The sequence below is a fragment of the Lepisosteus platostomus genome, chromosome 21 (genome assembly GCF_059453375.1).
Source record: "Lepisosteus platostomus isolate fLepPlt1 chromosome 21, fLepPlt1.hap1, whole genome shotgun sequence".
Classification (NCBI taxonomy): Eukaryota; Metazoa; Chordata; class Actinopteri; order Semionotiformes; family Lepisosteidae; genus Lepisosteus; species Lepisosteus platostomus.
In genome coordinates this window covers 2262129-2283790 of record NC_142631.1, presented here as the reverse complement: position 1 = coordinate 2283790, position 21662 = coordinate 2262129, and the positions used below count along the sequence as shown (strand labels likewise).

Here is a 21662-nt window from a genome sequence, read left to right as displayed (position 1 = left end):
CCGCACAGACAAACTCACTGTGAAAGACACACCCACATACACCTGTGCACATTGAGGAGATGACAGTGAAATACACAACCACACAGACACGGATAAGCTGCACGTACAGACAGACAGACAGGAGTGGCAGCGGCGTGTGCGGAGATTGGCACGCTGCGTGGGACTCACTGTCGCGGGAGTCGTGCAGGGGGTCGGTCTTGATGGGGGTGGGGTCACTCCAGGACCGGCTGAAGCTCTTCTCCCGGCGATCAGCGAAGGCTGGCGGAGGAGGGTGTGGGAGGGGATGGAGAGAGGGTCACACTCAGACACGCTGCGGTCCGGCCTGCGCCGGCACAGAGCTCTGGACACAACGCACACCCTCACAACAGCTCCCTTTAGCGTCTTCGCTGAATGTGTCCCAGCCTGGCTGGAGTTCTGAGGAGATTCCAACTGGGAGGTCCAGTTCTGTTCGGCCCCAAGTCATGCACAGGAGCTGGACTGGTGCTACAGATCATGGACAATGAGGAAATTAAATATCCCTTAATTAAAAGAGCTGGAACTCCTGAAACTGAGGACTGAGGAACGGAGGTCCGCGTTTCTAGCTGGCTCGTGTCAAATGTGAAAATGTAAGAGTGCATCCAAAGACAGAGGGATGGGCGTGTCTGAAGAGCCCAGAGAGTGAGATCGTGCCAACAACTCACTCTCGGCTGGTGCTCGCGAGTGAGTGAGCGTGGAGGAAGGGGGTGACCAGCGCAAAAGGGACAACATTCAGCCGAATATTTAAAGGGAAGGAAGTGAAACAGCCCACTCCAGCACACACCCCCAGTCTGCGGATGGTAATGTTCCCAATCACCCATCAGTTACCAGCACACAGGTACTGTACACACCCAGAACTACACACATGTGGCGCACACACACACACATTGTTCTGTACGTACACCGTAATAACAGCACACACATACACTACACAACAATGTACACAACGCAATACAGACACCGCTTATTACTACACTACACAGGTGCACTAGTTACAGGGCATGCACAGAGTCACAGACACTCAGAGACTCACTCTGAGCCCTCATCCGCCGGCTGCCCACCATCCGGAGGTGCTTGCGGAAGTTTCTGCGGAGAGGAGAGAGGGGCAGGGGCAGGGGACAGTTGGACAGGTGGTGTGAAGAGAGAGGAGGAGGGTTGGACAGGAGATGTGAAGAGAGAGGCGGGGAGGTAGGGAGGAGAGGTGGGAGAGGGAATCGGGGGAGGTGGAGAAGGACAGAGAGCGTGAGGGAGAGACAGAGCAAGAGAGTCAGGAACGAGCTCAGAGCAGCTCCACACCGCCTGCTGGGGAGTGTTTGAAGTTACAGGAGGACGTGCACTCTCGAACCTGTGCGTTCACAGGAGCAGATCTGGCACAAGCAGGCTGGAGATATTATACCAGCGTTACAGGAGCACAGACGTCTCGCCCTGCTTCTACCTGCAGGGGGAGCCACTGGGCCCCAGGCTGCCTTTCTCACGTCACACAAAGAACCATCCATTCACTCCTGTGAAATCCAGAGAGGATGTAACTTATTAAATTTAAAACATACTTTTACATTTTCAAAGGAAAAACAGAGGAGCGGTTTTTCACTCCCCGCTGCCCAAGCAAGCTGTACTCACAGCTGTCAGACAGACGGGAAGAGTTCATCTGTAGACACACTGCCAGTGCTCAAGCCCTGTGGGCAGGGTAACTGAGGACACGGTCAATCCTGTTCTTTCATCAATGTGGTTCCTATTCTGCTTTTTCAATTAGATTACAAGTCTTTTATTTCTCTCTAAATATTCATTCCTCGACCTCTCTGGCTCTCTCTCTCTCTCCTCCTCCTCTTTCTCCTTCTCTCTCTCTCTGCTTGAGACCTGCACAGCTGGAGCGCCTGCATCCTGTAACCATGGAGACCGTGCATCTATGATCAAACATCTGGAAGGCAGGGAGAGAGGATGCGGCCCAGTTTACCTCTGTGGAGAGGAGGAAACTGCCGGAGGGAGAGGAGAGAGGTGTATTTAATTGTTGATGAAAATAAGCGGCGCTGTTGTGTTGCTCCCGGAAGACTATGTTCCTGTACTCAATGTTTAAAGGCACGGAAGTCGAGAGGCATCGGGGCAACAGAGGAGAAGGGGCTCCTAACGGACCAGAGCAGGATATGTCAGAACTGAGCGCCTGAGCAAAGGTGGTGATTTAAAACACAAATTACGGCCACAGAGAGGGGGGGCCACAGCTGGCGAGGACACACAGGACACAGGACAGGTGTGACACGGTACCTCTGGATCACAGCTGCCGACTCGTGTTCCCTTTTCCGCCTCTTTCTCTCAGCAAAGCCCCGGAACGCCCTGCTGAGACGTCACAGTGTTAATCAGGGACCCTGGGCCCCCCCCCCCCCACCGCACACAGCACACCCCCCGGGCCAGCATGGGAGAAGCCCCACGGGGGGGGGGGGGCGGGCGGGGCGCAGGCTATGCGCCCCGACGCCGTGCCGAGATCCGCCGGGGGGCACCGCCGCTCCCACTGTGACGGGGGGGCGGCCACCACACACATGCCAGCGCGGGGCAGCAGCTGGAGGAGGTGCGAAACCACACAGGCGGCTCCGCTGCAGACGACACGAACGCTGGCAAGCACAGGGCTGCGTCCTGCTCTCTCCGTGTTCAGGACCAGGGACGGCGCCCGAGCCCGGACCCTGACAGGGGGCGCTGTGCCCTGCTCTGTCCTGGTGCAGAGCTCGGCCTCCGTTCCTATTCCCACCTGCACCCTTTCCAGTTTATTTCCGCACTCGCCAGTCTCGCTCCCACCTGCTCTCCAGCAGCTCCCACTGTACACTAACACACGATGGGGGCAGCGAGTCATCTAGCCCTGGCGAACCTGCTGAGCACCCGGAGCCTTGTCTCCTGTACACACTGTGCGCCAGGTTCACATATGCGATAGAGGGCACAGACAGACTACACCTGAAGAAGGCTCCACAGCCCAAACGCCGTGTTTTTCTCTTTTCAGCAGGGAATAAACCTTCACTTGTTCCATAGACAGACAATACCTTGTTTGTTAATACACTGTATACTTCACAAAGGACACCTGCCTCAGGTATACAGTCAACGCTGTGCTGCTTGTGTACACAGACGGCACTGCAAAGCGTGTTCTTTGTGTGCGTGCTGTATACTCAGTGCACATGGTGTGTAAATGAGTCATTTCATAAAACTGCATAGCTGTCCTCCATAACTTCAAACACTCCTCAGAAGGTGACTAATGGGGACCACAAGGTCTCTATAGTGCAAACACACACACACCACAGGGTCTCTATAGTGCAAACACACACACACACACACACACCACAGGGTCTCCACTGTACAACGACACCACAGGGCTTCCATAGTGCCAAGAACACTTAAGGAACACTTACGAGATCCTGCAGATCCGCAGGGACACAGGGGTGAAAGGAGGGACAGCGTGAAAGAAAGACAAGCAGGTGTTAGAAAAACTGTTCAGATCCCTTCATTCTCCCTCCTACGACAAACAGGAGGCGAGACCTGCGCTCTCAGATGAATAGCTTGGAACGCCCATTACACTTTTGGGGAATAAAAGATGCATCAACCTTCTATTCATTCTTGGAGTGACTATTATTTCTGCCCTGCAGACAGCGGAGCCCTGTCCTGTATGGTCTGCAGCTGGTTCTCGGGAGAAGCCAGGGTATCGGCTTCAACAGCAAGACTGGGCAGCTCGTGCCAGACTCCAGCCAACCGGGAATGGGCTCCTGTTCCCGGCCGTGCGTCTGGCTTGTCCACTGCCACTCCGTGCAGAACCAGTGCAGGCAGATTTCACCGGACTTACAAATGGGTTACAGCACAGAGCAAAGACCCCCAGGCAGTGGGAGAACAGGACAGATCAACGCGGGACCAAAGGAATACCGGACCCAGTCTTTCCGAACAAGGACCAACCAAAAAGACCTGCTGCAGGATAGCTGCCAATTGACTTAGACAAGGAAATGCTGCTCTTAGATTACACAGCTGCTCTGGTAGCTGCAGAAGGCAGATAGAGGCTCGGACTGATGAGCCACCCCCTCCTCCGAGTCTGAGTGCACCCCTGGGTGGGCTGTACTCACGCCTGCATGGTGGTTGTGGCCGTCTGGAAGCTGAACATGTTCTCCTTGGGGAACCAGCTGTGGATGGGCACGTCCTCTGCGGCGGGGAGGGAGAGACCGAGGCGTCAGGGACCAGACCGACACGGCACGGCGGAGAGACGGCGAGAGATTAAGGAAAGGACTTTCTTTCTGCGGTAAACAGGGGTTTTAACGATCTTAAAAAAACAGGGTGTCGCAGACAGGAGTCCTTGTGTGGCTGTCTGGGAATGCTGGGCTCTGGACTCCAGCGAAGGCTTCGAACTCACGCCCCCCCCGCGCCCGAGAGGTGACCGCCGACGGCCCCTCCCTCCACTCACCGGACACCCGGTCCACGCTGTACATCCTCTCCAGCTTCTTGCGCTGGCGGGCGCTCTCCAGGTCCAGGGAGTGCTGGGCGCCGACGGGAGCCGGGTGGGAGCCGGCGCAGTCCTGCGGGCAGTCCCTGGAGCCCGGCCGGCTGCCCGCCCCAGCCCAGCCGCGGATGTTGTGGGCGCTGCCGGAGCTCTGCAGCGGCTGGGGGGCGGGCGGGGCGCCGCCGCCGCCGCCGCCGCTGTTGGCGTGCTGCTGCTGCTGCTGCTGGTGGTGGTGGTGGTGGTGGTGGTGGTGGTTGCCGTGGTGGTGGCCGCCGTGGTGATGGTTGCCGTGGTGGTGGTGGCCCTCGCCGCCGTGGGGGGGGGCCCCGGCGGCAGCGGGGGGCGGCGAGGGGGGGGAGGGCCGGCCCAGCTCCTGGCTCCCCTTCAGCACCTCCAGCTCCAGGCTCTCGGCGCTGCCCCGGCCCCCCAGCATGCCCCCCTCCCTCGTGATGGTGTAGACCCGCGGCGGCTGGGGCTCGCAGTCCGCGCACAGGCCGCGCAGGGCGGGCGGCGGCGGCTCCTCCGCGGAGAGGCTGCGCTCCAGCTGCCCGCCGGACACCAGAGACAGCCGGCGCTTGTTGGGGGGGCAGGAGGCGGCCCCGGCTGCGGCCGGAGCGTCCTGGCCGGTGGGGGCTCCCGGCGCGGGGGGGCTGCGGGGGGGCGCCGCGGGGCGCTGGTTGTTGTTGTTGTTGTGCAGGCCGCTGTTCTCCAGGGAGTCGGAGTCCTGGCAGATGAAGGTCTCCGACAGCAGGTGGTCTTGGGGGGAGAGAGAGAGAGAGAGAGAGCGGGACAGGCCGTCAGAGCAGAGACCCGTCTCGGCGCTGTAAGCCGCAGCGGAGCGGAGCTCCCGGCCTCAGGAATCCGGGAGAGAGACCGGCTCACCTGATCCGTTCCTGTTCTCAGGGTGGGCGTGCGACAGGTACTCTCCGAACGCACGGGCTGCTCTGGGGAGAGATGACAGAGACGCTCAGACTGGCAGCGGGGGGCTCCAAGGAACAAAAACGGGACATGGGGGAAGAGAACAGGACACCTTTCCTCCCCCCCATTCTGGGAGGGCGGTGGCTTAACCGCGCTGAAAATGAGCACCCCCACAGCCCAGGATCACAATGACTGCCGGCCTTAGAGAGTTAGGTACAGAGCGCCCTCCCTAATCCTTTCTCTCTTGTGGCATGTCACGATAACCCTGGGGGAGGTGAAGGCACGATCGTGTTTCGTGTAACCCCCAGACTGCCTGGACAATTTGGCGGGCCGCCTACAAAACACAATGTTCAAGACATAGAGCGGGCATTCGTTTCGCATCTTCATTGACAGCTTTTAAGATCTCGCTGCGCCAAGATTTCACTGGGCGCAATGTCCTTTTTGAGCATGCAGGCACAACAGCTAGGTCCTAACTGGAGCCTGAACCCGGGACTCGGGGGCTCCACTATGCTTCAGGGTCTCTGCAGGGGATGAAATACCTCGGCGGGGTTATAGAACCTCGCTGTACAGATGTGGTCATTCAGGTATGATACAGGTAAAGCTCATGCAGTCTTACTCTGGACTCTCAATGCCAGCCCACTGCCCCTGCCCTCGAACAACCCCGACACGGCTCACAGCAGGGGGGCGATCTCGCCATGACGGCTTAATCACTCCCCTGCTTAATTACCCACGCTGCTCTGTCACGGCAAACGTCAGGCGGCACCGCACTCTCTGTGTGTGTGCGTGTGTGTGCTTGTCGGACGAAGGTTTTCTCACTCCTCTGTCCCTCCTGCAGCCCTGTCGGCACACTCATGCTTTCACTCACAAGACGCGCTCACTCCCGGGGGGATCGTAGCCCGACGCTCACAGCACGCGCATTAAACAAAACATTTTTCTGCAATGCACAGTCATCTTCTGAGTGAGTAAGCGTGACACTCTGCACTCTCCGACTTATGTAAGCGGCTCTCTGCTGGGCTCTCCAGTCTGGATGCGCGTTTTACATTAATGATGCACTTCAGCTGGAGGGCATCCAGCTATGCCAGCTGATTGCAGAGGCTGCCTGGATTCAGTGGGTATGAATTCGGTATGAATGCCCTCTCTGGGGACTGTCAGTGTGAATAAACCAATCACTACATCAAATGCTAAGGGCATCTTTTGTCACCATGATATATGGAGCTTACGTGATGGATATACAGACAGACAGAAATATGAGACTTCTGTCCGTGGCTGTCAGCTCGCCTTCATCTAACATAAACAAGAAATCGAGGTTTCTTCAGGTGGCTTTCTTTACAACAGCATGAAAAGGTCAGCTAATTAATTCAGATATCCCACAATGCATAGCAGGCACTGTGAATGGCGCGTTTCTTCTGACCGAACGAACGACCGACCGTTCGCTCGCCATGGGGGGGAGCTTAATTGATTCCCCAGGCGATCTCGCATTGTGTCGGCCATTAATCCTGACCTGTGGAATGCAGCGACTCCGCTTCCAAAGTTACAGCCCCCTGCCTGCACTGGATCGGCACATCCTAACCCACCAGTCCCTGCGGCAGAGGCAGGAGAGGGGAGGGACAGGCAGAGTGGTGTGCTAGAGAGAGGAAGGAAGGGTCTATTTTCTTTCATTTACTCTCGTTTGTCTGCGTTGGTAGTTGCTTGGCAGCTTTTGCCGTTGCGTAATGAGCAAATCACAGCAACTACAATTGTCCTTTTATCGATTAATCTTGAAACGTGAACGATCAGACCAGAGTCTGTGAGCCGGCGTTGCCTGGGAAGCCATCGGCTCCTGCCCTGCGCCGTCCGGCCAGGATGAGCTCTCCGCAGCTCTCTCTCTCCGTGTCCCGACCCGGCTGGGGCTCCAATCCCTGGGCCACTTCCCAGATAACCCTCCCTCCGTCAGGTCCGGTCAAGGCCTGTGACCCCCCCAGGGGTGGACACAGAGGCTGCAGGTCTTCACAGTGGCCCTGCCCACCCCTCTGCGGCTCTTCTCCGGTCCTCCTCGGGGTGACCAGGGGGAGAGAGAGAGCCTGGGGTCGGACAGCCGGGGCGACAAGACCGGCCCCCGGAGCTGCTGGGGGGACCATCTCGCGGGGCCTCTTGGGAGAGAACACGGATCGGGATCCTTCCGTTCTTCCACTTGACCCGAAACGTCCAAACATCTTCCCAGCAAGCACTCCATTTCAAGATGTTAAGTTTGAGCTGGCACCCTGCAGGCAGCAGAAGCTACCATTGACACAACGCTGGGTGCAGAGAGAAAAACGATTTCTCAGAACGCCATACAACCTGGAGCCTTTTCTTTTCTTTCACTGAAAGAGGTCTCGGCAGCAGACCATCTCGCGGGGCCTCTTGGGAGAGAACATGGATCGGGATCCTTCTGTTCTGCCACTTGATATGAAAAAGCCTCCAGAGCCAACAGTATTGAGGACTGAACTCCAGTCCGCTCTCTCCCGTATGCTGCTCGTGTGTCTCAGCGCCGGTTCTGAAAGGCAGGAGTGATGACTGCGAAGCAGCGCTTGAACATCACGACCCTCGGAAGGTCTCGGCTGCTGGCTGTTCTGCTCCATCAGGCCCACAAGCAGCGCTTGCACGTGTCTGAGCCCAGAGCTCCGGAGTGAGTGGAGATCTAGCCTGGAGCAGGGTGCTGAACGCTGTGGGCTTGTTTTCTCCAATGAGATGTCCAGACAAATATTCACTCCGACGGAATGCACACGCACCGCGAGGGCAAACGCAAGGACGATATGAAAAACCGCCATTCATAATTACAATAAAGCTGTCCTGAACAAAGACAATGAACGCTTTTCACAAAACAGGGATATAGTGAAGACTCAACGGCTTCAAAGGAAGGAATAATAAGCACTGAACACAGCTGTAAATACAGTATATAGGGTGCCAACTTATACAGGGTATAAATATGCTGCTGCTTGGGCCTCTCTGAGCTGAATACAAACATAGCTGCTGCAGCTCTGCACACTACTTGTGGAGAACAACACAGACCTCAATAATATAGCCTGCAGTGTAGAAGGGGGGTGTGTCTCTGCAGCGTCGGCCCCTGCAGCGCCCTGGCCACACCCCCACCATCTGTCGGATTACTGGGCCCCGCCCCACACCAGCCACTAATTCACAGCCAGTTAACCTCCTGCCTGTCATCGCCTCCAGCCCCAGCTCGGGCTCTGCCTCTGGGCGTTAATGTCAGTACTGGGGGCTGACCTCTGCAGTGTTCCCTCTCGGGCTCCACTAACGTTTGGGACGGTGAGTCACAGACGACGAGCCAGGAGCACACCCAAGATACTCCGCCCAGCACAGGCACCGTCATAAAACCATCCGTCCGCAAGACGGGTGAAGCAGGACCTGCTAGCCCTAGCCCTAACCCACCTCATACAAGTAAATCCATTAAGAAATTAAGCTACCAGCCACATAATGATTCGGAGCTTCGCACTGGTTAACTAATTAAGCAATCAACCAATCCATCACCAAGTTATCAAGGTTCTCCCCTCCTGATGGCCTACACCAGACATTCACTTTTGTCTCACTTTTTCCGATCCCCGGTTTTCTCCCTCTTCCACGGTCCCCTGCCCTGTGCCTCTGCTGCCCTGGGGCGGGTTTCTGCAGTTCGCTTCCCCTCCTGCTGCTCAGGAAACGGGAAGAGCGATGCCGACATCTCGGAGCTGGAGTGCTGGGTGCTCATCGGAGCGCTCAGCGGGGGAAGGGGGCAGGGGGACACGCGACTGATGCCCGGAGGCGTGGGTGTGCGCGTGCAGCTTGGATTCGGCAGTCTCCAGGCAGGGGCCGGCCGGGATCCCTGGGGAAAGCTGTTCCGGGACTCGGAACAGGGCGGCTCTGACGCAGGGAATTAATTTGGAAAGGAGAGCAGATTTATTCTGAGGTTTCTTGGTTTTTGAGTCCAGTCGTTTGCCGGACACCTCTGTCCTCGGTACCGGGCCGCTGTGGCGGCTCAAGGTCACGATCCGAGCCTGTCCAGCGCCGGCCTGGCAGGCCGGTATGGACAGAGGCGCTCGGCGCAGCAAGAACAGGAAGAAAAGCGCAACTGGCTTACCTCAAACACAGGGGTCACTGAAGCCGGTTTCTCTGCCCCCTCTACTCCTCAGACCTGCCCCCTCCTTGGCCCCCGGAGAGGCTGCGGTCTTTGCCCCGGCTCCGGGGCAGGAAGCGCAGTATTGCCCCCTCCCCGGCTCGAGCCGGGGCTGCGGTGCTGTGCTGCTCTCTCGGGACATGAGTGCCTCGGCCTCTGCCAGGGGAGGGGAGATTCCCCTCTGCCCCCGTCCTGCACGCCGGCGGCGCTGTGCCGGTTCCTGAACGGGCAACCGCAGGAGGACGCAGTCCCCCAAGACACGCCGGCCTGCCCTCTGCACCCAGCTGCAGCGGGGTAGACAAAGCGCGTCTGGAAGGGAGGTCAGGACAAGGACAGCGCCCCTTCGTCCTGCTGTCATGTGGACAACTTCCGGGAGCCGCGCTTCAGAGTACGGAACTGATACCATGAAAGAACTCAGCCGATTTCATGCAAGGCTCCATCAAGGACAGACCTGCAGCTGTTTCAATAAACATGCACACTCCGTATCTCTCTCTCGATGTTTCTACTGCGCTAACGGACTGAAGTGTCCTGCCAAGGAGCCCAGACAGGCTGCAGATTTTCAGCACTCAGAATGATCCAGATTCTCCGCAAACAAACTCTTCCCCCCACTCCACCCCCACCACCTCAAAGGAGCAGCAACGGCAACAGCCAGGCAGCTTTCAGTAAAAATCCCCCCCCTCCCCCCCCCACAAGTTGCACCTCAGCAGTCCGACCCTGGGTCCTTCCAGAACTCTCCCTCCCTCTCTCCCGCCGGCTCGGCCCACAGAAACCCTTCTCCAGCACGGGCTCACCTCCCTATCCCGGCCCAGGACACAGCAAGCGGACGCCGCACTCGCCTCATCTCGGATTCTGCACTGGTGCAGCGGGACACAGGCAGACAGACGCGCTCTGGTCCCGCTCTCTCCCTGGACTAACGGGCTCGGTGCTGGCACCGCTGCCTGGATCGCTCGCTGAGCCACAGCACCTGCCACTGGCCGCCCGAGAAAGAGAGCAGTCTGACGGAGAGATGGGGGGGGAGGGAGGGAGGGAGAGAGAGAGAGAGAGAGAGAGAGAGAGAGAGAGAGAGAGAGAGATCGGGGCGAGAGAGCCAGAGAGAGAGAGATGGGGAGGGAGCAAGCGAGCAAGCACAGAGAGAGAGAGGGAGAGAGATGGGGAGAGAGCACAGAGAGAGAGAGGGAGAGAGATGGGGAAAGAGCACAGAGAGAGAGGGAGAGAGATGGGGAGAGAGACAGAGAAGTCTGACAGAGAGATATGTGTGGGGGGGGGTGAGAGGGCTCATTCTTACTTCCAGATAGAAAAACTAGCTAGACTGCAAACATTCTTCAAGCTCCTACCCAGCCTCTGAGCTGACCGCTTTCCTAAAGATCCCCCAAATCTGGCATAAACTGACCCTACAGGCCCCGTGAGCTCCGCATGTCTCCTGTGAGAAGTTGTGTGTGCTGTGTGGGTTGCAAAGATCTAGTACTGAGACCAATGCCCTGTGCTTTATCTGCACCTGCGTTCTGCTCGAGCCAGCTCTTCAGACTGGGCCAGGAGATGATTCACTCCCAGACTGGCTACGACTGCGATGGTTTCCTTACTGTATTGCATCCAACTATATGTGTTTGTATGGCTCCAGTTTTCTAATGTTTAGCAACTGCTATGATTGCAAGCTGCCTTTGAGAAAGACGTCCATTAATAATGACATACTATCTGTATTGTTCATTTGCACAGCAGATTTATAAGTATTATTGTTAAACTGATATTCATTGTATGGTATTCGATGTGACATAGGCCCCCCGTCGTGCCAACAACGTCAGCTCAATGTCAACCAGTTTCTGGAGACTGGAACTGGGCTGTGTGGGTGATAGCTGAGGAACAGGACTGAGACTGGCAGACAGACCCACAACCGCCTGAATTACACCCCGCATCCTGACCCCCAACAGCCACCCTTACCACCTGGAAATTCTGCCCTCCATCGGCTGTTGCCCATTCCGGAACAACACCCCAGCACTGCCAGCACTCACGCCACACTGTCCCCCCCAGGAAACGGGGCGCACACCGTTACAGGACCGGCACCGCGCTCCCAGGCATTAGGAACACAAGCAAGGTTAGAAACGAGAGGAGGAAATTCAGCCCGTGGGGTAGATGCTCGCTCATTGATACGAGGATCTCATCCGGCCGTTTCATGACAGAACCAGCTCGTTCCAGACTCCCACAACCCTCTGCGTAAGAAAGTGCCTCCAGTTCCCAGCATTAACGTCCTCATGAGCCGGGAGGGACCGTCAGCGGAGGAGCTCGAGCATCGCTGGATTGTTGACGGCAGCCGCGCAATCAGGCAAAAAAAACGGCCACTTCAATTAACAGCGGCTTTGCGTTTGATGAGGCACCGACGAGCCGGCCCTGGAAACATGGGGTACGATGCGCGGGAGTACCCCCCCTCTCTCTCTCACCGGGTTAATCACCTCCTTTGATTCCTCCCCGCGGAGAGCTGATTAACCAGCACAGCGGCTGCCAGCGGCTCTTCAGGGCCGGTGTCAATCCGTCTGGTGGTCACCTCCCCCCAGGGCGCGCCAGGCACCCCGAGCCGCTCTGGGGCGCTACAGGGCAGGCCGGTTTGAGACCGGAGCGGCGCAGGAGCTGGGCGGAACGCTTTAACTGGACCAGCCGGACCGACGCACCCTGCTTGGGCTCTTGATGGCGGGTCAGGAAGGACCCACTCCAGCCACTGGCCCGGTCAGCTGGGGCCGTGCCCCCACGGCCCTGGTCACAGCCACGACATCCGCAGAAGTGATCTGCTCACACGTTTTTTTTCTCCTCTGTTGCAGCCGCGCGGAACGCCCTGGTGAAACGGTTTTCCCCTGCGCGCCCCCCCTCAGCGCAGTGCGGAGCGGAGCCCCAGCCCATGACCGACCGCTGCCGCAGGGATACCGATCCGAGCCTCAGCCCGCAGGCTCAATTGGATCAGGTCTACATCAGAGCCATTACTCAGTGACCGATAATCCGGCTTCCAACATCTTCCAGGTGGCCGGTATCTCAGTTTTTTTTACAGACAATATTCTAGATCTCACTAAACGGGGACTGTATTAAACAGAAGACTGCACTTAGCATTATAAACACGCGGTTTCTGGAACGCTGAACTTCAAGCACAAAGCAGAAAGCCTCTGGCAGGTAAGATGTATATGTATTCAGGGAGAGGGCTTTCAAGCCCAGCCCAGCCTGAGAGTGTGTGAGTGTGAGAGTGTGTGCGCAAGAGAGAGAGAGAGACTGTATCACCGTGTTGGAGACAGTGGATTTATTGAGTGCGCCTGATGGCCGTGCGGTCAGGCTCAGAAGCAATTCCAGAAACAAGCCTAAAGATGCAATAAAGATTAAATTAAGCCCCTCTCCCCCAGCCTCTCTGATACTGTCCCAGCACGGCGTGGCTGCAGACACCCAAGGCCAGCAGCACTGACCCATCTCCCTCTCCTTTTACCCTCCTCCTTCATCCCTTTTCTTCCTCTTTTCTTCCAACTTACAATAGACCTAACAGCCGTTTCACAGAGATGTACTGCACGTTACTGCAGGTTAGCCGTCACCTCGCGCGCGCACACACACAGTCAACTGCACTTTACTGCAAATTTACTGTCAGTCCAGTGTAATCTACTGCACTTTACTATAGGTTTACCGCCAATCCACTGAGATCAATTTACAAAGACCCAACAGCCGTTTCACAGAGATGTACTGCACTTTACTGCAGGTTTGCCGTCACCTGACAGCAGTCAACTGCACTTTACTGCAAATTTACTGTCAGTCCACTGTAATCTATAGCACTTGACTGTCGGTTTACTGTCGATCCACTGTAATCTACTGCAGTTCACTGTGTTTTTGCAATCTTGGACACATCTGTGGGCTGAGCGGTAGTGAACACCACAGAAAGAAGCTTAGAGGGCTCTACCTGTACAGCTGTTTCACACTTTCGGTGTGACTAACAGCATTTATTAACTACAGGGGAATTTTAGGAAACACCAGGTCGTCCCGGTTTGTTTTACGGCTGTTGTCCCCGATTCCGCGTCCGTCTTTGGACATTGGAGCTCTGCCGCACACAGGGGAAAAAAAACCCAGGGCTTGTGGGGAAACGGCGACACATCTCCGTTAAGCCCGGAGCTCAGCAGCTAAGCAGACATCTGGTGGGAGACGTCACAAACTCAGCAGATCGGCACATCTGCCCCTCTGAATGTGTAACATACACGTGTGGGGCACAGCATTCTAAAACGGGGCTAATGAGCAACGTGCCGTTGATTACTAGTTAAATCTCACTCGCGCTGCGGGGCATTGGTTGCCTTGAGTCTCCCCGCACTCGAGAAACACCGACAGCTCCTGTTCCACGCGGACACGGAAACGAAGACGCCGGGGTGGCTGGGGCGCTGTTCCGCCCGGCCCCAGGCTGACGCTGGAGTGATTTTGACTCCTCCCCAGGTAGGAAGCGATAAAGCTGTCCTGGGACAACTGGGACAACTCCCCCCCACCCTACGGACACCCATCACACGCCAGCACCTCAACACCACAGTGTCACGCTTCCAGCACTGAGCCTCGGTGGGGGGGGCACCGCAGTTTCGGGGTTCATCATGATGGCATGACCCACCGCCTCCCCTCTCCGTCTGAACAGATCCACCCGTCTGTTTCTGGGGTCCCCCCCTGACCCCCCAGGGTCTCCCCCAGCCCCGCTGCCGTCGGGAGCACAGGGGGGCGCCTGTCCTCGTCCTCGCGGCGACAGTCAGTCAGTTCAGGCGCCATACCTGCCTGGCGACGTACAGCACAACCCCCGGGGGCTGGACTCGCTGTCGGGGGGGCTGGGGTGGGTTTTGTGCGGGCTGTATTTCTTGCTAGGACCCTCACGCTGGGCCTGAGTCCACTGCCTCGATGAGGGGCGAGCGGAGTCTGATCAAGTCAGGATATCCGCCTCCCTGGACAAACAAACATTCACGGAAAACCTACCAGAAGCCCCCAACTGCTGCACTACACCCTTCAGCAGCCATTAGCACCACAGCCCGTGCAGCAGCGCTCATTGCAATAACTGGAAACCTTTGGCCAACAGTTTACTAAAGGCTTGGGGTTTTTTTTTCCTTCCCCCCAACTATAACTCCATGCTTGGCGCACTTCAGAACAGGAAGAACTCCAGAGCTGCTGCCCTGCGAGGTCTGTGCCACCGTGCGGCGATGTGCAAGCGCCCGGCCCCGCACAGACCCGCACGGACCGCAGCTTGGAGACCCGGCCCCGGGGGGGGTGGGGTCGGTCCCTGTTTTATTACCCCCACGCCTCGGGTGAAGTTTGTCCAGGGGAGCCCCAGTGCTACTCTGCCTCCTCGCCCACCTCAGCCCCACCGACACGCAGGTTGGAAAAGCCTGCGCACACCGCCGGGCCACCCCGCACACGACGCCCCCACCGACCGGACCGGGCCGGACCCGGCGGACTCACCTCACTTTTGCCGCCACGGACGATATCGCGTCGTTCCTCAGATGTTTCCTCTTGGACACGGCTGTGCCCATCCTGCGGGGGAGGCGGCGCCGGCGGCCGGACGGCTCATGCCAGGGGGCGGGCGGCCGGCCGGGCGGGGAGGTCAGACCCGGCTCCGCACACGCCGGGAAAGGAGGATAATTCGGCGAAATGAAGGGAAGAAAGGCGGAGAGCAGCCAGGGAGGGAAGGAGAGAGACGTGCGCTCTTCCCTCAGGCTCGCCAGGAAGCGGGGAGCGGAGACAGCAGCGAGCGGCTGCCGAGCAGACTTCACACTGACACACTCTTCCTCTCTTCCTCTCACACACACACACCCTCACACCGAGCTACACGCCGCCGCCCCCCCCGACCAACTCTCCTCCCCTCATTGATCGGGGCTGCGCGAGAGGAGAGAGAGAGAGAGAGCGCGCGCTGCTGCACGCGGAGCTGCCGTGCGCGTGCGCGCGCGCGCCCTCGCCTGCCGCCTTCCGAGCGGCGAACCGTTGGGAGAGCTCGCGCAGGAAGGAAGCGCCTTCCTTATAAGGCAGACGGGGGGGCTGCGCGCTCCGGCGTGACGTCACCTGGAGACACAGGAAGGGAAGGGAGGGTAGAGATGGAGGGCAGGCAGGCAGGCAGGCAGGCACCAGGAGGTCAGCAGGTAGCGCCGAGAGGCGAGGGGCGCCACCTGCAAGGCTGCTCCCCACAAAACATCCCCTGGCATCTCGGGGTGTCCCGCCGGCCTCCTCTCCTTCGCCAGAGAAAACTCCCGCACGATTCCCGGAGCTGCCCCGCAGGAATGTGGGGCTGCCCGGTAACTGCCCCTTGCCGCACCCACAGTCCTGCCTGGCTTGGTCCCGGGCTGGGCTCCACCCCGCCCCCTCCCTCGGCGACCATGAGCCTTGGCCAGCTACGTCCGCCGCTGCCACGGCAACGCCACAGGCCACGCCCCCCAACCCTCAGCCACGCCCCTCTGCCCATCCAGCCCTGCTCCCAGTCCAGTCTCCCACTCCCTCTCCTCACCCCCCCCCGGCCCAGCCGAGCAGCCGCATCCTGATTTCCAGTAAAACCCAATTTGCCGGGCCTCCCGGGTGGGGAAAGGCGAGACGGCCCTGGAGATGAGGAGGGAGAGAGTGTTGGGCAGAGCCAGCCTCGCGCTAATTGAGTTTCTCCCTCCTCCACGGCTCCATCATCTCCGCGCAGGGAAGAGGGAAGGCGCTTCGGAGCGGGGGGGGAGAGGGGCCGGGAGCAGAGAGCACAGCCACACACAGCCCCCACCTCCAGCCGAGACAGGGGCTGTCCTCTTCGCAGGGGTCAGAGGTCAAGGTCATTCCCGCCCATAATCACACACTGAGGCCCATTTGTTTTTAAAGCCAAGAGGACAGGACAGGACACAGTAAGCAGGGAGGGTGTCCACCTTGTCTAAACCCGAGCTCCCGGGTGTCCACCTGGCTTACAGCTGTTGACGCGTCCCTCCTGCTGCGACTGGGGCTTCGCGCAGAATGAGCTTGCAGAAACAAGCTTCCTGCCCGAGCTCCAGCGCCCTGCCTGAGGCGCCGTTGCACTGAAAACGGGGTTACGGACGGAGAGAGACGGAGAGAGACGGAGGGGACCGGGACAGCTCGGGACTAACAGAGCTGCCCCCAGCGAGACGACCCACAGAGTCCGGAGCGGGAGATCGGACGGCGGGTGCTGACCCCTCACGCTGACCAGTGTGGGTGCTGACCCCCCACGCTGACCAGTGTGGGTGCTGACCCCACAGACAGAGAGGACGCAGGAGGGCAGGGGCTCGGCCCCGGAGGGGCCAAACATTCAGCCGTCCCAGAGAGGAGCTGGGAGAGGGAGAGAGATTTGGCGTTCCCGACGGATCCCAGCGAGGGGAGGGAGCAGACGGGCCCTGCGTCCCAGCCTGCCCTGCAGCAGACAAAGGCGTGAGCTGCCCCTCGGCCCCCAGGACGCCAGCGTTGACCCCACCACACTGGGCTCTGTGGGCCGCCTGGCTGGGGGCGACAGAACAGTCCAGGGCCGTTCGCTTCTGCAGAGCAACTGTACCGGAAGCTCAAAGTCAAATGCATTTGCCTCTCTCCCCCTCTCCCTGCCCCCCTCCTCTCTCTCCCCCTCTATGAGTCACCCTCTCCTTCGCTCTCTTTCTCTTCTTGTCTCGGGAGATCTGAAGCAGACGTGAAGATTACACGCTCCAAAACAGTGCCCCCCCCTTGGCAAGAACCCTGTAATCAAATCCTCCCCCGCAAAGACCCCCCCCCCACCGCTGGGGGGCCCTGCCACCCCCGGGCAGATGCTGGCAGTGCCAGTCCCCTGTCTCACGGTCTCTGGCCCCCACCATGCCTGGCACCCTGCCGCCAAGGAAGCACACAAGAGACAAAGACCAAAGCAAAGGAGGACGTCTCTGTGTGCTGAGCATCGTACTGGGAAACAGCACGACTCCCAGCACCGGACCCTGTCTGTCTCCACCCAGACCAGTGCGACTCCAGCACTGAGCCAGTCTGTCTCCACCGAGACCAGTGCGACTCCGGCACTGAGCCAGTCTGTCTCCACCGAGACCAGTGCGACTCCAGCACTGAGCCAGTCTGTCTCCACCGAGACCAGTGCGACTCCAGCACTGAGCCAGTCTGTCTCCACCGAGACCAGTGCGACTCCAGCACTGGGCCAGTCTGTCTCCACCGAGACCAGTGGGACTCCAGCACTGGACCCAGTCTGTCTCCACCGAGACCAGTGCGACTCCAGCACTGAGCCAGTCTGTCTCCACCGAGACCAGTGCGACTCCAGTTTTGAGCTCTTTCTCAGTCTTTCTCTTCTCAAGACACTGACTTTACAACACTAGTTCAGTGAACCCAAGGACAAAAAACGCGTCCGTCTCCTTGAAAGACTCCCTTTCCTGCCTTTTTATATCTAGAAGCCAAAGAGACACAAAACGTATTCCTTATAAAAAAAAAGATCCTAAGTTCTATTATTTTCAACCCAATTAAACGCAGACAAATTGGCTGCAGTCTAATTAGTGCGCGTATGTGTGTGTGTGAGAGCAGAGCGCTTGCGGTTTCCGAGCTTTTGGAGAAATACACGCACTCTCTTCCCAGCAGGGAGGTGGAGAGGTGCCAAGCCTCCTGTCCTCCCCCAGACAGCTGGCTGGGTTCAGAGGGACAGCGCTCAACTGGGACAGCAGAACAGCAGGGAGGGGGCTCTGTCTGGGAGACGCCGTGCCCATGATGAAGAGGGAGCACACTCCTCCTCGTGGAGAGGATGGCCAGTACAGTAGGCCCTTTCCCTCCCCCTTTCACCCTGGCACCCAGAAGAGCCACACGGCTCTCATCAGCTGCTGGGTTCGGTGCACAACTCTCAGACGGGACCTGGCCTGACGCAAGAACTTAAGAACATAAGAGAGACTACCGAGGACAGTGCCGTCCTTTAACTGCCAGGAGGGGGCGCTGTGACCTGCAGGGTGGGCCTGATAAACTGTCCCTGGGTTCTGCACCAGAGCCAGAGGGGGCGCTGTGACCTGCAGTGCCCCAAGTGCCTGGTCACTTATGAAACCCTACTGTGGTATTTCATGCTCACGGTTACTCTGGGGCAAAGAATATTCTGAACCCTGCTAACCGACGGTGAAGCAGAGTAAAGGTGATGATGCAAAGGGACAGGTACAGGTTAGCTCCTCGCTGAAAGGTAAAGAGATTCCAGCTGTGGAGCCTTAAAAGAGGCGAGAAGAAGACCCTCTTCTCCTCCTGCTCCTCTCCCTGGGTCTCCGTGTCGGCGTGCCGGAGCCGAGGGTGGGCAGAGAGGGGCCCGATCTGACGAGGGAATTCCTTAACGAGCTGCAAACGAGCAAACAGGCGCTGCAGAGGGCAACACCAGCTTCGAGCATAAGCATGGGGCACAGCAGCACAGGCGGCACCGACAACGGGCAGAACCTGCTGGGTGGGCTTTCCCCTGCTGGCCCAGCCCAGGGTCCGGCTCCTTCCAGGCGACGGATGGATCAGATTTTGGGATCCCCGTCTTAAGGAGCAATGATGCTTTCTAGACTAGCCCCCTCTCGTTTCTGTCTCAGCTAACTCCGAGAGGCATCTATAAATAAACAAACTGTCATGTTTTATGGAGCAAGCTCGGGCTTGTGTTTCCCAACGGAGACGCGTGAGATCGGAAAGAGGGGAAGGGAGAGAGGGAGGATCGGGAATCAAAAAGGCAGAGAGGGGGACACACAAAGCACGCACACTGGGGGGGGGGGGGGAGAGAGAGAGAGGGAGCAGCTCAGACAGGCAGAGACAGAAGACAGAATCAGAAATCCATCAGTGGTGTTCAGACCAGGTGCAGTTTAATTGAGCCTCTTGGGGATGGAGCAGAGTGATATGCTGCTCCCCGTGTCACTGACAGAGCTACTGTAAGCTGTACTGACTGCACACCTACTGCGGCTACAGTACACACTGCACACTGCTGCGGCTACAGTACACACTGCACCCACTGCACACCTGCTGCGGCTACAGTACACACTGCACACTGCTGCAGCTACAGTACACACTGCACACTGCTGCAGCTACAGTACACACTGCACACTGCTGCAGCTACAGTACACACTGCTGCAGCTACAGTACACACTGCACCCACTGCACACTGCTGCAGCTACAGTACACACTGCACCCACTGCACACTGCTGCAGCTACAGTACACACTGCACCCACTGCACACTGCTGCAGCTACAGTACACACTGCACCCACTGCACACTGCTGCAGCTACAGTACACACTGCACCCACTGCACACTGCTGCAGCTACAGTACACACTGCACCCACTGCACACTGCTGCAGCTACAGTACACACTGCACCCACTGCACACTGCTGCAGCTAAAGTACACACTGCACCCACTGCACACTGCTGCAGCTAAAGTACACACTGTACCCACTGTACATAGTGTACACATTTTAGACTCACCTCTTCAGTCAAACCCAGTACCCTACTGGTATAGGCCATCGTTATAGTTAGTATAACTATAGTATTATCCTTCAAAACACCACTTCACCCCAGAATGAAGAATATCATTCTGCTACCAGGGAGAAGAGTCGTGCCTTAAGAGCCCCACTCAACTTCCTCACCTTCCTGGGCTTTTACAATGTTACTGGGCCAAAATACACTTCACTGTGCTTTTACCACAATGTCACTGGGCCGAAATACACTTTACTGCACTTTTACCACAATTTCATTGGACTTGACTACACGGCCCTGTGCTGTTACCACAATGTCACTGGACCAAAATACACTTCACTGCGCTTTTACCACAATGTCACTGGACCTACATAGACTTTACCATCCCTTAACCGTGATTTTACCGAGCTTTTACCACAACGGCACTGTGCATGACCGCAGCAGGCTGTGCCGTGCAGAGAAACAGCTCTCTGGAGCGTGCGTGCGTGTGGAGGCCTGCGTGCTCCGAGCCCAGCGCTACGAAACCACGTCTCAGAGCTGTTTTTAGAAGCCAGTGACGCGCAACAACACCGCCAGCACCACCCCCCTCCCCCCCAGCAACACCAGGCAATAAAAATAGACCCAGCACTTCATCTGCTCACCTGCCACTCGCTCTCTGCTCACGCTGGTTCTGGGACCCCTGGAGTCTGACGCACATGTGGGGCCCCCCCCCAGCTGAGGTCACGTGCCACCAGAGGTCAGAGTTCACCGCTTTGCTCAGCCCAGGACGGGCCCAGACCTTTCTGCAAGGCCCTCCGTTTTTAAAATCCACTCGAATACAGTAAACAAAGATTCCCTCTCGTCCTGGACTCCTGAACCTGCATGGGAAGCTGACGCACAGCACCACAGAGAAAATCCTGCTCTCCCCCACCGCATGAAATTAACACTCCGTCAAAGAAATCTGGAATATTCTGCAAGGAAACCTTCTTCCTGCAGCCGATACTTCAGGGGTTTTTCCTCCAACTCTGATGCCTACTGCAAGGGCGAGCTCATCCATACTGTCGGATACACCAGCGTTTAAAGGGAGGAATATTGTAAAGAAATTGTGTTGCTCACCCAGAACTTCAGCTTCAGCACAATTCCTGACAAGGTATTGTGAAGAACCTCAGTCTAGCGCACGGAGATGTCACATTAAGACAAAATCTGCACAGTACGAGATAAGAAGTTAAAATTCAATAGTAACTCCAATTAGAATGACAACAATTTGTATTTATATAGCTATTTTCACCTCAAGGGAACCCAAAATGTTTTACACTGAGGGCAGGATTCACTCTTCCAGTGAACTTCAGCCCTACCTGGGAGACACACAGCAGCCATTCTGTACTAGGAGTCCAGAAGGAGGAGGGAAAAACTGCTGCACCAGGTGGATTAAGGAGGAACATTAGGTGGACAGAGTTCAAGACCAGAGCAGAGTTCAGCCAGGACATCAGGAATATGAATGGTGCCCTGGGATCTGTAATGACCATCTGAATGATGCAACTTCCTATACCACACCCCTGCTGCCAAGAGCTGGTAGATCCCGAGGGGAATATATCAGATTCCCGCAGGAGAACAGTTTAATCCATTCCAGGCTGCAGGGCACCTACATATAAGCCAGCTCCAGAGAGGGGGATATTTCAACCCTGTTACGTCGTCATCTTGAGGAGATCTGGACAGATCAACAGGCTCAGTTAAAACAACGCAGACTCAGCTTCAGTGCAACACAAAAGCAAAGAGGTAAAACGACACGCCAGGA

General features: G+C 57.5%; 1 protein-coding gene across 6 annotated transcripts in view; it reads right to left on the bottom strand.

Annotated features, from left to right (window-relative positions):
• Window positions 1-19578, bottom strand: part of LOC148643841 (NMDA receptor synaptonuclear signaling and neuronal migration factor-like) — a 28547-nt gene extending 8969 nt beyond the window's left edge. Inside the window, exons 1-8 of one of the 6 annotated variants that reach the window (XM_088614852.1) lie at window positions 19437-19578; window positions 14946-19391; window positions 5351-5412; window positions 4433-5224; window positions 4098-4173; window positions 2272-2340; window positions 1049-1101; window positions 169-258 (exon numbers count right to left, since the gene is read on the bottom strand). In XM_088614852.1, coding sequence (XP_088470978.1) covers window positions 169-258; window positions 1049-1101; window positions 2272-2340; window positions 4098-4173; window positions 4433-5224; window positions 5351-5412; window positions 14946-15016 — 1213 coding nt within the window. In that variant the 5' untranslated portion in view covers window positions 15017-19391; window positions 19437-19578. Of the gene's footprint in view, window positions 1-168; window positions 259-1048; window positions 1102-2271; window positions 2341-4097; window positions 4174-4432; window positions 5225-5350; window positions 5413-10300; window positions 10606-14945 lie in introns of those variants that run through there. The other 5 variants (XM_088614853.1, XM_088614851.1, XM_088614854.1 and 2 more) reach the window with 5 other exon arrangements.
• Between the last annotated feature and the right edge of the window lie 2084 nt (window positions 19579-21662).